The sequence below is a fragment of the Idiotropiscis lumnitzeri genome, chromosome 6 (genome assembly GCF_059441095.1).
Source record: "Idiotropiscis lumnitzeri isolate Australia: NSW breed Sydney's pygmy pipehorse chromosome 6, RoL_Ilum_1.0, whole genome shotgun sequence".
Classification (NCBI taxonomy): domain Eukaryota; kingdom Metazoa; phylum Chordata; class Actinopteri; order Syngnathiformes; family Syngnathidae; genus Idiotropiscis; species Idiotropiscis lumnitzeri.
Window position 1 is genome coordinate 16,867,203 of NC_142396.1, and position 15,758 is coordinate 16,882,960.

At 39.5% G+C, this 15,758-nt stretch overlaps 2 protein-coding genes across 2 annotated transcripts; both read left to right on the forward strand.

The window, feature by feature from the left end:
• The first annotated feature begins 589 nt into the window (after positions 1-589).
• Positions 590-1,970, forward strand: gdpgp1 (GDP-D-glucose phosphorylase 1). Its single transcript, XM_088298988.1, has one exon. The coding sequence runs from the start codon at positions 793-795 to the stop codon at positions 1,930-1,932; it is 1,140 nt and encodes a 379-aa protein (XP_088155114.1). The 5' UTR covers positions 590-792; the 3' UTR covers positions 1,933-1,970.
• A 3,069-nt stretch (positions 1,971-5,039) lies between these two features.
• Positions 5,040-11,965, forward strand: rhcgb (Rh family C glycoprotein b). The gene is made up of 11 exons (XM_088298153.1): positions 5,040-5,380; positions 6,751-6,943; positions 7,299-7,449; positions 7,987-8,134; positions 8,215-8,381; positions 8,476-8,613; positions 9,656-9,792; positions 9,897-10,021; positions 10,105-10,178; positions 10,608-10,675; positions 11,264-11,965. Exons 1-11 carry the CDS (start codon positions 5,158-5,160, stop codon positions 11,295-11,297), a joined length of 1,458 nt encoding a protein of 485 aa, XP_088154279.1. The 5' UTR covers positions 5,040-5,157; the 3' UTR covers positions 11,298-11,965.
• Positions 11,966-15,758: the final 3,793 nt, after the last annotated feature.

Here is a 15,758-nt window from a genome sequence, read left to right on the forward strand (position 1 = left end):
TGCATCCTCTAAAGTTAGTTGAGAGTGCATGGATTACAAAACAGCAGTATACGTAGCAAAAAAAACAACAACAACAACACAGCAATCAGACCATTTTTTGTATGTCGATTTGATGAAACGTATCATTTTTTTATTTTAACGTAGTATATTTTATTTTTTAATTTCGCTATTATACTTTTACCATTTGTGGAGGTATACACGAATATTCATGCGTGATACAAGTTATTTGAATACAATACAGTGCGGAAGTTAAGATTCACTTTATATGACGACTATTTTTCTGACGCAGGTTGTTCAGCGGAGCCAATCTTTAAGCGAAATCAATATTTATTAAATATACTTTTATTTTGGCATTTCAAACCGGAAATACATGCTCAAATGAACAACGGAACAATATGTTACATGACCTATACAGTAGTAAAAACGTACTAAGGTATACAATACTGTTTTGATGTCCTATTTAAACATTTTGTTGACTTTATCTTATCGTGACGGTGGGGACTAACCAGTGAAGTCCCGACCACTAAACATTAAGATTTACTTTTATTTTGGCGACTCAAACCGGAAATATGAATACCAACGAAGAAGTGGTAACGCATCAAATCAGGAAATAACCAGCGCTCAACATTAGTAAAACGTGTGAACTATACGTCAAATAGTTTGTCTAACATATCTCTACAATGATATCGGATTTACATTGTAGTTAAATATTTGAGGTATTTTAATCCTATGGATGGAAACTGAACAGTGGACATCCGACTAGACTGCGATGAAGATGACGTTAACCTGTTTATGTACATACGTGGTGTAAAACGTGATTCGTTCTTTTTTTTGTCTCTTCAACGCTTATTTCAACAACCATACATGGCAGTCCAATTTGTATACGGGATCCAGGACTTTATAAAAGATGTGCGCGTCAATCCCGACAACATATGCCTGTCGGCATATGAATCAAGGTTTGACTCAGCCATCCAAACTGGATGGACGGACAGGATGGAGAGGGGGCTCCTTCGGTACCATTTGGGAGACTTGCAAACACGTATCCTGCCTGGCCCATGTGGTTTTGTCGCCCAGTTAAATGTCGAACGTGGAATAGAGAGACGAAAACCTCAGGAGATTCTCAGTATTCAGCAGGATTTCAATGCTAAGCAGTTTAATTTTAACAAAGTCAATCCAGATGAAATCATATTTGAGTTGATTAAGGAGTCTAAGGAAGGACATGCAATTGGCCGTCACCCCTGTAAGACAGTTGTCTTGGTCAATGTCAGTCCACTGGAGTTTGGACATTGTCTTTTTGTTCCAGACCCAGCATGCTGCTTTCCTCAAGTCCTCACGAGACATGCCATTCAAGTTGGTATCGAATCGGTGCTGCTCAGCTCTGATCCAGCCTTTCGTGTTGGCTTCAACAGTCTTGGAGCGTTTGCATCTGTCAATCATTTACACCTCCATGGGTATTACCTGAAACACAAGCTCAATATTGAATCTATGCCTGCCCGGCCGCTCCTTCCTGAGAAAGGATTTTACACTTTTGCTGGATTTCCTGCTGGTTTTCTTTTCTACACTGAATCCGAGGAGGTGAAAAATGTTGCGAGTGCCATCTGTCTTGTCACCGACTTCCTAACAAAGGCCAATGTTGCTCACAACCTCTTCATGACCAGAGGATGCCCACCCTCCGAAGAGGATGACAAGTTATTAAGAAAAGGCGTGCGCATCGCCGTGTGGCCCAGAGTAGCTTGTTTCGGTGCCAAAGAGGAGTCCGCTCTCAACGTTGCGCTATGCGAGCTGGCTGGACATCTACCGTTTAAGAACAAGAAGGACTATGAGCTCTCCACAGAGTCACATGTGACAGAAATCATTCAGCATTATCTTTTACCTCATGAAGATTTTCTTCAATTGGAAAAGCAGCTGACCCAACATTTAATGATGCTGTAAAATTTGTACTTATCATAGTAATAAATGACATAAATATACACTTTTCTCAGAGTGTATGTGCTGTCAATTTTTAAGCGATGCACTGTTTTCCCAAATACTGATAATAACTGGATATAGCCCGATGTTTGTTGTTTTTTCAGGGCGGATACCGTTTATTAGTAGTCAAGTTGGCCACTAAGTGATATTCGAAACCAATATTAATTGTCAGTAAAAGTGAAAAATAGGCGCAAAATTGAAAAAAATACAAACTTTTAAGTTTTCACTTTGTTGAAATGTTTTAAAACGTGTTTATTGAGCAACTGGTCAGGTTTGCAAAATGCAAAATTTTAAATCCTAGCCAATGGGCATCTTTGTTTTAACATCCGAAAAAAAAAGGTTGAGGAATCTCTCAAGGGTCAATCATTACTATTTCTTAAAAGGTTAAATGAAAACGAATAGCTCCACATTGTTTGCCGTGGTACATAAGTTTTCCAAAGTATCAAAATAACAGAAATGTTAAACTTTCACTTATCTTCATTGTCTGTTTTAATTTCAAACAATGCAGTACAAAGCAAAGGGTCAGCAACCTCTTACAAAGTTAACTGCAAATTCTAATAAGTAATTCGCTGAAGTTAGCTGTTTTAAATGAATCTTTTATTGAAAATCTGATATTTTTTAAAGGCCAGGCGAATATTGGTGCTGATAATTTGCCTATTCCTAATAAAAACATTTGTTTTTAGTTCCACACAGTGGTAATTAACTCATTCACTCCATAAGACGTATATATACATTTTCAAAACTGTAGTCCCTGCCTCCCGAAGACGTATTTATACGTCTTTGCATTTTTATTTTTTTGCCCCATGTTTTTATCTTTAGAACAATATCCTGTATGCCTTGCAAAATCAGTCAAAATCCAGAAAAAAACGCTATGATTGAGTTGTTTGCTCTCATGAAAACGGCTGGGATTGTATGAGTTAAGGTTCATGGGCCATATAGACCAGCTATATTTTATAATGTCTTGCCCAATGTAATGTACAGCACAACATTCGCATCAAGATTCCACCTTTACAAACAATACTATTGGCTTCAGTCCTGTGTGGAGTTTGCATGTTGTTCCCATGCTTGTGTGGGTTTTCCTCTGACATTTCAAAATATGACTTATTGGGTTTATTGAAGACTCTACTTTGTCCAGACTACCTTGCTTCTCTTTTGACGTCATCTGGCATAGATCCCCTGCCTACCCGCAACCCTAATGAGAACAAGCAGTATCGCTTGGATAGTTTGCAGTCCTGCATCACATGGAGGTACTGAGATTGAAGTCTGCAAGTGGACCTCATTTTGTATATGGACAAAAGTACATTGAAAATTGGACGATCAGTGTGTAGTGTGACACGAATGGAAGTGTAGCATCTTCCCAGCAGAGTGTATGTGCCTGAATGGCATCGTCAAGGTAGCGATGCCAACTCAAATGATTAGTGCAGCGAGCAGTGTGTGTATTCATCGGATAATTAGCTTGTTTTTCCTCAGCATCAACTGCTGCCTTGACAAAAAATAAGTTATCTTCATAATTGATACAAAATCCTAAAACTAAGAATTATACTTGGTTTTTGTTGTTGCAGTTTGTACAGGTGAAATTGCATAGCTTGTGCTTTGGCTCTAGTTGATATTTTTAGTCCTTCCATAAGGGTACTGATAACTGAAGACAGCAACGAGGATGCATATATAAAGTTGACTTGGGTTAAGAAAAGTGTAATGGTAACCATAGAGCTTAATGCAACAAGGATGATAGTGACACTGTTTTTTGTGTTTGTCTTTTGGCAGCAGAAATTAATCTAGCTAAATTGAGAATACTCTTATCATAAATAATCCAAAGGGAGCAGAGTGTACACGACAGTCAGGTGTTTTAGTCTTAATGCATAGACGCACCTGCAGGAATCTCCCATTATGGTGAGTAGGTTATTTGTGTGATATATTATAATTAAAGTTTTGAATCTAACAGGTGACTTCTTTTTGTACTTATATTGCAGGTAAGAGGAGTGTAGCGCATGAAGCTGACTCGTTTTCCGCGTTCGTCCTTAAGACTGTATTGAGCATCATCTACAGGTGAGTTTGATTTAGAATCAGAATCAGAATGCCCTTTATTGTCATTGTGTGCGACGAGATTAGTTTTCAACAACAAAAGTGGCTTGGCAGCACCAATGACGATGAGTTATTTCTCCAGAAACCTCAGAACCGTTGTAGACACTCTATAACCCACCAGCAGCTGTGCTGCCCCTGATGAAAAATTTGCGATCAATCAAAACACAATAGAATGAATGGTGGGAATGTAAAACTGTCTGGTAACATCAAAGGATGGTCAATTAGAGGATTTCACTCACTTCTTTCCACCTGACGTTCACTTGAAAGTTCATTGGACACCTGTGTTCACCTTGAACCCGGTGCTGTAATGGTTGACTGAGTCAAACCTGTCAAGCACCTTTCTCATGTCTTGTGGGAAATGTTATTTACAGTGACTGCTTCACAGGGTCTGACTTCTGCAGTCATGAGAACAACCCCCCCGCCCCCACCCCTCCATGAAATCTCCATCACACTTTGCACATATATACACACACTCACACACATGTGATGTGATGTTGTGGGAGGGGTTTACAACAATACCCCTCAGGTGATGTTTTTGCTTACGAGTAAACACTTGAATTTTTATTCCAAAGGTGCAACCTTTTTTTCCTTATATGCATATACTGGGCTTGTATTTTTTATTATTTTTCTTTGTACTTTATATCCACATAAATCTAATCTCAGTCAATCGGTCAATGAAGATCTGAACGGCAGTTGACTTAACCTTTCTCTTTTTGAATGTGTTCTTTTTTTCCAGTTGTCATCTTTGCAGGTTGGAAAAAAATTAACTCGCTTATTTTGACAAACTAAGGAGTTAAAAAGTCCAGACATCGGTTTTCAAAATGAGTACAACAATCAATCAAAGTGGAGATACCTGAAAAGTCTCGTTGTTGTTGTTGTTGTTGTTGTACATTAATGAAGTATTTGGACTAAGTTACTTCCTATCACTGCATGTCGGCCTTCCAGACGGTGTCGAGGGAGTGACTGTAGGAGTGTCCTCTCATCTTTGCTCACCTTCACTTGAGTTTGGCATTCTCTTTGTCAGTAACGTCAAGTTGAGTGAGTCGACTCCTGAACGTACATTAGATCAACTTCCAAGTAGACTACAAGAAAAGCCAAATTTCCGGAATGGGCTGCATTCAAAGCTTCAGGGAATTCTGCGATCGTCCCAAAAATACAAACGTTCGCCTTAGTCTTCCAGCAGTGTGTATAGTGTGGCAAACAGCCATGATCATCTTGTTTGGGGTTTTTATTCGTTATGACGAGGAGTCCAATCCACATTGGATAGAGCACAGGAAAGAAGCGAATATATCGAGTGACATTGAGAATGACTACTACTTCAGATATCCAAGTAAGTGGCTTCTGTCTCTACGCTTATCCAATCAGGGTCACCTTTTTAAAGAACAAAATCAATAGAGTGTCTGTTTCCCCCCCCCAAGTAGCAATGTTGTGAATAGTGTCTATATTTTATTTAAAAAAAAAAAAAAAATCAAAAAGCATTTCAGGCTGAAATGGAAACAAATGGTGTGTATATAACGAGTTGACATTGCTGACATCCACAGGAGATGATTTCCCTTGAGGTTTGTATTGTCAACCAGCTTTGCCAGTTTACGCGTCAGTGTCTTCCAATAATAACCTCACTAAAATAAATAAATCAACAAAACATCCCTTTTTTATGGTTTCATATATCCTTTTGTGTAGAGATCGGCAACAACCTGTTGTGTTGAGTCACAACTGCCCCCAAAAGTGTCAAGTGACTTTTTAACTTTTATTTTTGAGGCAAATAAAGACGTTTGAGGACACTTCACACAATGCTGTTTGTCACAGTGTCTCCTAATGTTTCACAGTGACAACATATTGTACCAGTAGATGTGTCAGATGGTCTGTGGTCATGTTTTTGGAAATGACAACGACCGGGTGATGCTGGTATACAGCAGAGAGCTGATAACAGGGCTTGTTCGAAAATAGTCCCTTCAAAGAGATCATTATGATCCCTGTTTGTTTTTTGTTTTTTTAATAAATGCAAACTTTTGGAGCAGTATTTATTTAACATGCTCATTCATGAGATTGTTTGCATCCATGTCTCATATTGTAGCTTTTTTAATAGTCTACTTACCATGCAAATGTACATAGTTGACAAAATTATGATATTTAAGAAAAACTAAATAATAGATACTTTTCAATACTTAATTAAAATGATATAATTTGATTAAGATACCGTATTAATAAATTAATCCTCCCATTTAAAATAATCTTTGAAATTTGATTCTCTAAAACAGGGCTGAGCAAACTTTTTGATTGGCGGGCCACATTGGGTTCTAAAATTTGACCGAGGGGCCGGACCGAGGAGCAGATGGATGGAGTGCTTTGGTAACCTCATCGGAGAAAAAAAAAGACATTTAATTTGAAATGAAAGTGAACAAAAGCATTACATCAATATATATGTCTTTGAAAAACCACAATATTTAGAAAACAAAACATTAACAAGGTTTAGTCATGTAATTTTTTTCAAGTTCGGCAGGCCGGTTTCAAACGTTTGACGGGCCGCATGTGGCCCCCGGGCCATAGTTTGCCCTCCCCAGTGTTAGAGGATCAAACAATTTAAAAGCTTTATTCACTGGACTTGCTCAGTAACATTTTTTTTTCTGTCATACAAATGTAAAAATCAGCGAGCCGTTCTTGTGTCGTTATTGTGCGTGATCATCATCCTTTCATGTCAAGGTTTCCAGGATGTCCATGTGATGATCTTTGTGGGCTTTGGCTTCCTGATGACTTTTCTCAAGCGCTACAGTTTTGGCGCCGTGGGTTTCAACTTCCTCATCGCAGCGTTTGGCCTCCAATGGGCGCTTCTAATGCAGGGCTGGTTCCACTCCCTGGATTACACTGATGGAAAGATCAAAATCGGTGTTGAAAAGTACGAGTGACTCCGACTTCCTCTTCAACCTCATTGTAAATACTGGATTATACAATCATTTAAACCAAGTGATGCTCATAGATTGAATGAATATGTTTACAGCGACTATGTTTACTCAGGAAGAAAACAAAAGATGCTGCAGAAACCAGTCTAATTTGATAATACAAATACATTAGATTTAATCATGTTTCTTACTACTTTAGTTGACTGGTTACAAGGTAAACTGAAACGTGACGCTCTTGAGAAATGATGATGCATGCGCAACTCTAACCTCACTCTTTATTTATTTTTTTAATAAAGCTGTTCAATATTTACAACTAATTTGACTCTTAAATATTCTATTTCTCCTTTCAAGTTTAATTAATGCCGATTTCTGTGTGGCGGGCTGCTTGATCGCCTACGGAGCCGTGCTTGGCAAAGTCAGTCCAGTTCAGCTGATGGTCTTGACTCTGTTTGGCATCACTTTGTTTGCGGTGGAGGAATACATCATCCTCAGTGTCATACACGTAAGTATGAGGACTCATATATAGCTTTGTCAAGATAACCTTAAAAGCATTTTGTTGTCACAAATCTATGTAATGAATATGCAAAACAGAAATTACTAAAACAGATTTCAAAAAAGAGAGAATAAAAGTGCTGCTGCAGCACCTCATTTAGCGTCACTGAAGTAAGTAACAGTTAAAAGTTTTGTATATTTGTGATTTTGGTGGCAGTAAATTCTTGAAATGAAACAATGTAGAGTGATTAATCGAAAGTCCCGTGCACGTGTATTCAAATAAGCGTGTCTTAAATATCATAAATGTTTTGGCATTTATTTATACTACCTTACAAGTTGCAAATGTTTTACCACCAGACTTTCTGTCAACAACCAACACACAATGCATTCCCTTCATTAGCGAGTCTAGCAATACTTGAAACTTTTCTGTCAGGTGGCAACAAAATCATTAAAGACTAAGTTTGAATATGAAAAGATCTGCATTTAGAGTAGCTGTAAGAAAACATAAAATGGACTGCTTGGTGACCAAATGAACCTTGACCTGAAGGCTCGAGATGCTGGAGGCTCCATGGTGATCCACACATTCGGCGCTTATTACGGCCTCGCCATCTCGTGGATGCTCTATCGACCCAACCTGGACCAGAGCAGTCGTCTGCAGGGCTCAGTCTACCACTCCGATGTCTTTGCTATGATAGGTGGGCTGGCGTCAGGAAAAGCTGCATGACTCGCTTGTTTTGCCTCTGCGTCTGACTTCTTTCCAATAATTTGTGGGTAGGAACTCTCTTCCTTTGGATGTTCTGGCCCAGTTTCAATTCCGCTATCGCTGACCATGGGGATGGGCAGCACCAAGCCGCCATCAACACGTACCTGGCCTTGGCTTCAACAGTACTCACCACTGTGGCTTTCTCAAGCCTCTTCCAGAAGCACGGCAAACTCGACATGGTAACAGTCGCTTATAGACTTGCTGAGAATCGATTTTAGTTCTGTGTTCCGTACGCGCACGTCATGGACTCACCTTTGTTTTTCTTCTGCGCAGGTTCACATTCAAAACTCCACTTTGGCTGGTGGTGTTGCAGTGGGAACTGCTGCAGAATTCATGCTGATGCCCTACGGGTCTCTGATAGTCGGCTTCTGCTGCGGTATCATCTCCACATTGGGTTATATCTTCCTCACGGTATTCTTCACACGCAGCTTTGATCTTAATGAGCATTGTGACGTATGCCAGGCTATCTCCCCTTTGAGTTTTAGTTCTTCATGCAAAAGACAATTGACTTGACTTCTCTGCCCTGTGGAAACAGCCTAGAAATGCCATTTCTGTTCCAAAGCAATGTGTATGAAGTAGGGCTGTCAAAATGAAAGTATTAACACGAGACTAATTAAAAAAAAAATGCACTCGATTTAATATTTGAACTCAGTTAAACAAATTTTTATTTACGTCAGAAATTCATTTGCATATCTTGCAAAGCCAAATTCAAACACTGTACCATATTAGCTGTACATCTTTAGCACATCATCTCAGAACAAAACACCCTGCTCAAGTGCTTGCAACTAAATGGACTGTATAAGTTTTGAGAATTGTTTCCTGCAAAGGTGACTTCATTTAGATCGTATTCAAGGATAAAAGAAAGCTATTAGAACAGTCTTTGATTTAAAATACAATTCATATTTGGTGATTTTACATTAATTACCGGATATTATTCATGTAAATACTTCACAAAAATTAGTTGCCGAAACAACGCGATTAATCGCAATTAATTTGGGATTTTTTTGCGATTAATTAGTGAAACAAATGTAATCGCTTGACCGCACTGTATGAAGGCTTTGATGCTCCTCAGAGTCCAAAATATAAACGTCTACTCTTACTTTTGTCAGTAGTGAGTGCCTTTATAAATCCTCCTGATTTTATTTAAGCTATCATTCAATTGTGAAAAGGGTAAAAACATAAAATTGTCCATATAATTCAAATGTTCCAAAATAGCATTTAATTTTAATGTGTCAATGCAGGTACGCTTGGATTAGAGTGTTTTTTGATTCACTGTGGTGTTAATGGTGAAGTCAAATGAAAATGGTGTCACCCGCCCAGTCTGGTCTGCTTGCCAGCAAACAGATGGACAAAGCAAACACAAATACTGAACAACGTATTGGGAGGGGTCTGACATTTTAGTCGTTGAAGCACCTGAAACTGAATAGTCCTAAGTATGACGCTTGCCTCACAGCCATTCATGGAGAAGCACCTGAAGATTCAGGACACGTGTGGAATCCACAACCTCCACGCCATGCCTGGTGTCATCGGTGGAATTGTGGGCGCCATTACTGCTGCAGCTGCATCCGACTCAGTGTATGGTAAAGAAGGGTGAGAAGCATGTCAGCGGCATGGCATTTTAGATGAAGTGAGGCCTTTGACCACCCTGAGTCTTTTCTTTTTTTTTCTTTACTTTTTTTTTTTTTAAATGAAAGGCTGATTAACACCTTTGACTTTGAGGGTGACTTTGAAGAGATGACACCCACAAGGCAGGGGGGTCACCAGGCCGCAGGCATCTGTGTGGCTGTTTGCTTTGGCGTAGGTGGAGGCATCATGGTTGGTAAGCTACTTACACTGACCAAAACTCCCAAGGTCCTTAAATAGTTTTGGCGCACTTTTATGATGTCTTTGTATTCGTTACAGGTTTTATTTTAAGATTACCCATCTGGGGGGACCCGGCTGATGACAACTGCTTTGATGATGAACCCTACTGGGAGGTTAGTGACTACACCAGTCAACGTCATGAGTGTATTTCGGAACTCACGGGTCCCTGGAGCCAGCTTTTGTAGCCGGGAACAGCAAAGTCTCGGCCTTCGGCCACCATCCAGCTCTCTACGCATCGATCTCCTTGGCCCCGGTCGTTTCTAAATTGAATACATGAAAGCTAGAATGTAAAAAGTCAGAACTTGCAATAATCTGCATCACAAATCAAAGCAAATGCAACTCCATTTTTATTAGATGTGGTGGAGGTAAGTGATAACTTGTCATTATTAATATTATGATTATTTTAAAATTGTGCTCTGAATGACTGTCACACTAAAGCCAGTATCTAAAGTGTGTTAGTTGTGTATTTTTCAACTTCCCAGGCACAAATGCCAATTGTCGTAGTTTCTACGCCTGAATGATGTTGTTGAAATTGTCTGCAGGTGCCTGATGAGGAGGAGAGTATTCCACCAGTCCTGCAGTACAACAATCACATGCTCAACAAAGACGTGTAAGTGTTGCAGGCTGTAGGCCAACAGTGTTCAGGTCAAATACACTTTCATCCGGTAAGTGTAGTAACATATGTCATATTTCAAGAAATGATAACACCACATATGCAGCCATTGTTAGTGGAGAAAATGGCACTATCGTGCAACATTGTTGCCCTATTTCCATTAGAGAGATGAGAAGGAGCGTCAGTGCAGTTAGTCTTGACGTCTTTCCCAGTGATCAGAAAAACAAATATTTAAACAGGCATCGAAACAGAAACCTTTATCCCGTATCCAACAGCCGATCCAGTATATATATTTTTAGGGAGATGTTGTTGCTTTTATTATCCTCTTGGTGGCAGCACGAGTATACTAAAAAGTTCACACTGACACCCGCGGCACGCACACGCACGCACACGCACGCGCCCACCTATGCATCGTGCACAAGCGACCTTGAACATGGAACGTTTACTATCTAAATGCTTTTCATTGGGCCATAGGTAAATTGCCATTTTACGTTTCAGATGGATTATTGTAATTGAATTACTGTGCAGTTGATTTTTTAGAAAATTGTTTTCAATTCTGAACCTTTATTTGTTTGTTTTTTTTAGAACGGAGTCAAATTTCACCCTGGAGCAGAACTGACCCAACATCTTGAATATGATATTTGCTATCCTGTCTTGGTACGTTTTTGTCAATAGTTCCATTCCATATTTTCCACCTCTACAAAAAATATTGATTGTCCATCCAGTCGGTAAATTTCTGTAAAATAGAAAAGTAGGTCAAGTGAAGAATGTAATTCAAGAGTCTAAATATCGGTCATATATATTTGTATACTTAAATGATTAACACAACCCAATTAAATATTTCTAAATGTTATTTCAATGAATTTGCACCCTTTAAGAAACAAGACACAATGAGGCTATTGTATGTTCTTTGCTGAGCTCGTGTTGATTTGTTGTTGTTTGAGAATTACAGATTTCCATCTGGAATTATTACAATGTTGTTTATGTCGTATAAAATATCATCACATCATCATCATCATCATCAGGTTATGAGAATGAGGTGCTTTATTGGCCCAAAATATTTTTTTTCTATTAAAATTCTACACAGGTTTTTGAGTTTTTTTATTTTATTTTTTTTAGATTTTATGACTGTGAGTTTTGTGTGTCTGCATGTGTGTTTGAAAAAGAATGTGTGTATGGTTGCGCTTGTCATGGAGGCGATCATCAAGTTCATGAAGCCACTGGACCAGATTATCATGTTTGGTGTGTGTTTGCTGTATGAAATAAAATATATTTGCACCATATAAATGGTCGGCTATTTGACTTTGCTCTTGATATCGATAAGGTCTTACATTCGAACTTGTTTACTGTATTAAAAAGTAAGGATCTAATAAAGATTCCCGGACAATGTCAATGAAGAAGGTCTTTATGTCTTTGTAAATGCATTTTATTTTTCCGTACAGCGCATTCCTCCTGCTTCTCATTGTAATTGGAATTGAGTTTTCAATGAGTCGTCAACGTGTGTCCCAGCTTTTATTACAATCAAATGCAATTAAAACAATAGAGAGAGTTCAAAGCACCTTTCCCGAAGGGTCACACAGACTGTAAAGAAAGGTCCCACTCTGATGCACTTGCCTTTTCATTGTGACCTCAGTTCAAAGGTCAGGAAGTGATAAAGGTCAAAGTCAGTATTTCCTTCCATCAATCTGAGCTAGGATGACCAGTCAACTGAAAACAGGCATTCTGTAATTTCTTTTCCCACTGATGAGAAGCCACAAGGAGTTTATCTCCACATCCTATATTAACAAAAACGGGCTTGCTCCGTAAGTCTTGCTCTTTAGTCTTCAGGAACTTGTTTGAGTAAAGGATGTAATGATGCCACAAGTGCTCCAATTAAAAGAGATGTGGCCCTGCTGGATGAAACGGTTCCCACATTGCTGCATTGATACGAGCCACAAACCCACGGTATACACAAACGCACACACTCGTTGCCCGCTTCTCATTGGACCTCAGTTCCCGCTTCAACTTGACTCATGTTTATTCCCCATCTACTTAAAAGGACAAATGCAGAACTAATTCAAGGCGTTGTTTACATGAAAGCTGGCCTCCTTAAAGGTGCAGGTGCACCAAGCCTCGGGGCCTCGTGAGACCCAAGTTGAGCGTCTCATACGGCTCTATCATGATGTTTGATTGACAGGTGGGGGGGCCGTGAAAGGAGAGGGTGGGAAAGGAGTGCAGACTGGAAAGTGCACAAAACATACTTCCAAACAAGGGGCCGCAGAGACGCTCATTAATGATAAAGAACACGCCATTAAAAGTGTGTTTACACTGCGCGCCTGCGATTGTATTTACAGGTTGAGTTTAGTAGTTTGTAATCCGTTCCACATGGCTATGAAATGTACAGAAAGGCACAAAGAAATACAACGTGGGAGGGCGCCGGCTGATATCCATTCACAGCAAAAGTAGTACAGTGAAAAGTTTGAGGTCTTTCCTGCATTGTGGGTCAACTCTCATTTTTTCCTGTAGAAAATAATAATAAATCAATACAGTACAATATTTCTTTATTTGTACAGCACATTTCACAACAGCTGCAGTTGTACCAAAGCGCTTAACATAGAGTACAAAATAAAATAGCAATAATTCAATCGCAAAAACAGTGAAAAGCAGTCATTTAAAATACAAATATACGATAATAACACATTTATAGTCGGCACCAGAAAACAGCAGAACAGTAAAGAGTCTCAGGTTGCATAACTTCTGTTTTCTTCTTGTTGAAATTTAAGAAATCAGTGACATCCAGGTTTTGATTTCCTCTAGAAAAAGAAAAAAAATACAATGGTGCCTTTTTTTCCTGATTAAAATTCATTGCAATGCCATTAATCTGTTCCAGCCACTCAAAAACATTTTGTGCTTTTAATTTAAAAAATTTCAAGTTATGGCAAATATATAAATATAATTCAACATTATAAAAGTGACTGTACAGTAATAAAGTATAAAAAGCGTAATCAAGCAGGAAGTCTCTGTCCTTGTGACTGCAACTGCATTTGGCAATTTACCACGCAGTCTGTTCAAAGTGAGCATATTCTCCCGGCTCCCTGCCAGTGTTTTCATTTTCTATTTGTGCATTTCACTGTTTGTTCCGTTCAGCAAGCAGCTGAAAGTGCATCCCTAACGATTGCTGTATATTTTTCCCTACTTATTTATGAATGAATTAATTAAACATGTATTATCCATTCAGTTATATAACCTTTATTTATCCAAGTAGGGCAATTCAGAACCTATTGTCATTTGCAATGCGAACTTGGCTGCAGGCCGCAAAATAAAGCAGCAAAACAAAAGCAACTAAACTGCAATGTGTTATAGTTCCATATTTATCACCAAAAAGAAGTGCGGACTGCTGAGAGTGCGGGTGGTGCTAAGCATGGTGAGCAGAGGACATAGGTGGGGATCTTGTCAGTGTGAGTTTTGTGGATAAACATGGACCTGTATGTGTGAGTAAAGAGAAGGCCCAGCAAGGAGGAGTTGACACAGACAAGTGCTATAGAAAATGGCTGCATCATGTCGTCGCATCCGTCTCAAAAGACACAAACTGCTGTAAATCAAGACAACAAACTATACTTAATCTTGACGAAGCACGTGGACGTGACATGCGGTGTTGGACTTTCAACCCTTGTTGTGGTTGGGCAGCCACCTTTTAGTGCACCTTTAGTTGAACTGAATATTTGTCCTGAAAATATTGGTCAAATTCTTAATTGGATAACCTCAAGTGACTTTTAAAGTTCCTCTGTTTTCATTAACTAACAAGGCCAGCCTGTTCAATTTAATCAGGAAACATTTACGAATTTGCGTCACTCTTACAAGGTTTAACAGCAGTTGGTAATGCATTCAGGAGTCCGTGTTGTAACTACAACAAAGCGAGCAGTAATGAAAGCCTGCAAGTCCATAAAAGGGTTCTGAAACTATTTAAACTTGGGGTTTCAAACTCGCGCCCCCGGGGCCATTTGTGGCCGAGAGGACGACATTTTCTGCCTCCTACTTGCCATCAAAGTTTAATTTTAGTACAGCTCCCACATTTTTTGCCGTGGCATTGCCCTGGGTGTTTGGTGTTTTTATTTATTTTATTATTATTATTATTTTCGAAAGGTGTACCATAGTTTGTTTAGCTTTTGGAGAAACGTAATTTTGCGGTGAGACCAAAAAGAAGAAAAGACATCCTGTCCCCCAGTCATCTCGTTTTCAAAACCTGCTACCATGAGCAGATTGGAGATTACAACAGCCAATTTTAAGAAATACAGGACACAGAATGTTTTTTTGTTGAGGAAAGGGGCACCCCATGTCGAATGCGCCGAGAAAGTTGCGGTGATAACAAAAAAAAAATCAGACGACATTACTCAAGTGGGGATGCTGAGAAATAAGCAAAGTACCAGTTATGTTGTGAACTTGTATTTGTAAAGATTAGTTTTACTTTCTTTTAATACCTGAACCCAACTTTTTGTGCAACACCCGATATGGCCCCGACACGCCCAGAATCTATCTCCAGCAGTCGCAAAATAAGTTAAGTTTGAGACCACGGATACAAACCCTTGGTGTTTTCTCTACACCATTCTTCAGGCCGTATCTTTCACACCCCACACAGCAATCCCAGAAACTCCCACCTGTGTGGCCCAGGTATCTCCCCACTCCACTAATTGTCTACAGAAGCTGTTTAACTGTCCCGATCAGACCACAGTGGTGAGGAACAGCAGATTAAGCATGATCCTATTCGATCCCCACGAGCTCCTTGGTACGCTCCGTTACACCAGCATTTAAAGGAGGAGGGGGTTCCATTCAGACCTGTGATATGAATCCCAGACGTATGGACGAGAACAGAGCTTTCGCCCCGCCAGTTTCATAGAAAAGACTCCTTTCTGGCAACCTCTAATTCTGGTTGCTACGAGCGTCTAGGTTCAATGGCGCGCTCCTGTTGTGAAGGGACAAAGCCTCTCAGTCATCCAGCGCTGGTTGCTATGGGAGGCAGAATGTATGGGGAGGGACGGGCCGCTGTTGTCCCAGACCAAATGTCTCTCTTAAGGCGGGCGAGAAGCAGTGATTGACAGGTGGC

Coding starts and splice junctions, on each gene's coding strand:
- gdpgp1 (XM_088298988.1), top strand. CDS start 793: ATGTACATACGTGGTGTAAAACGTGATTCGTTCTTTTTTTTGTCTCTT.
- rhcgb (XM_088298153.1), top strand. CDS start 5,158: ATGGGCTGCATTCAAAGCTTCAGGGAATTCTGCGATCGTCCCAAAAAT. Junction 5,381..6,750: donor CTACTACTTCAGATATCCAA/GTAAGTGGCTTC, acceptor TTTCATGTCAAG/GTTTCCAGGATGTCCATGTG. Junction 8,382..8,475: donor AGCACGGCAAACTCGACATG/GTAACAGTCGCT, acceptor TCTTCTGCGCAG/GTTCACATTCAAAACTCCAC.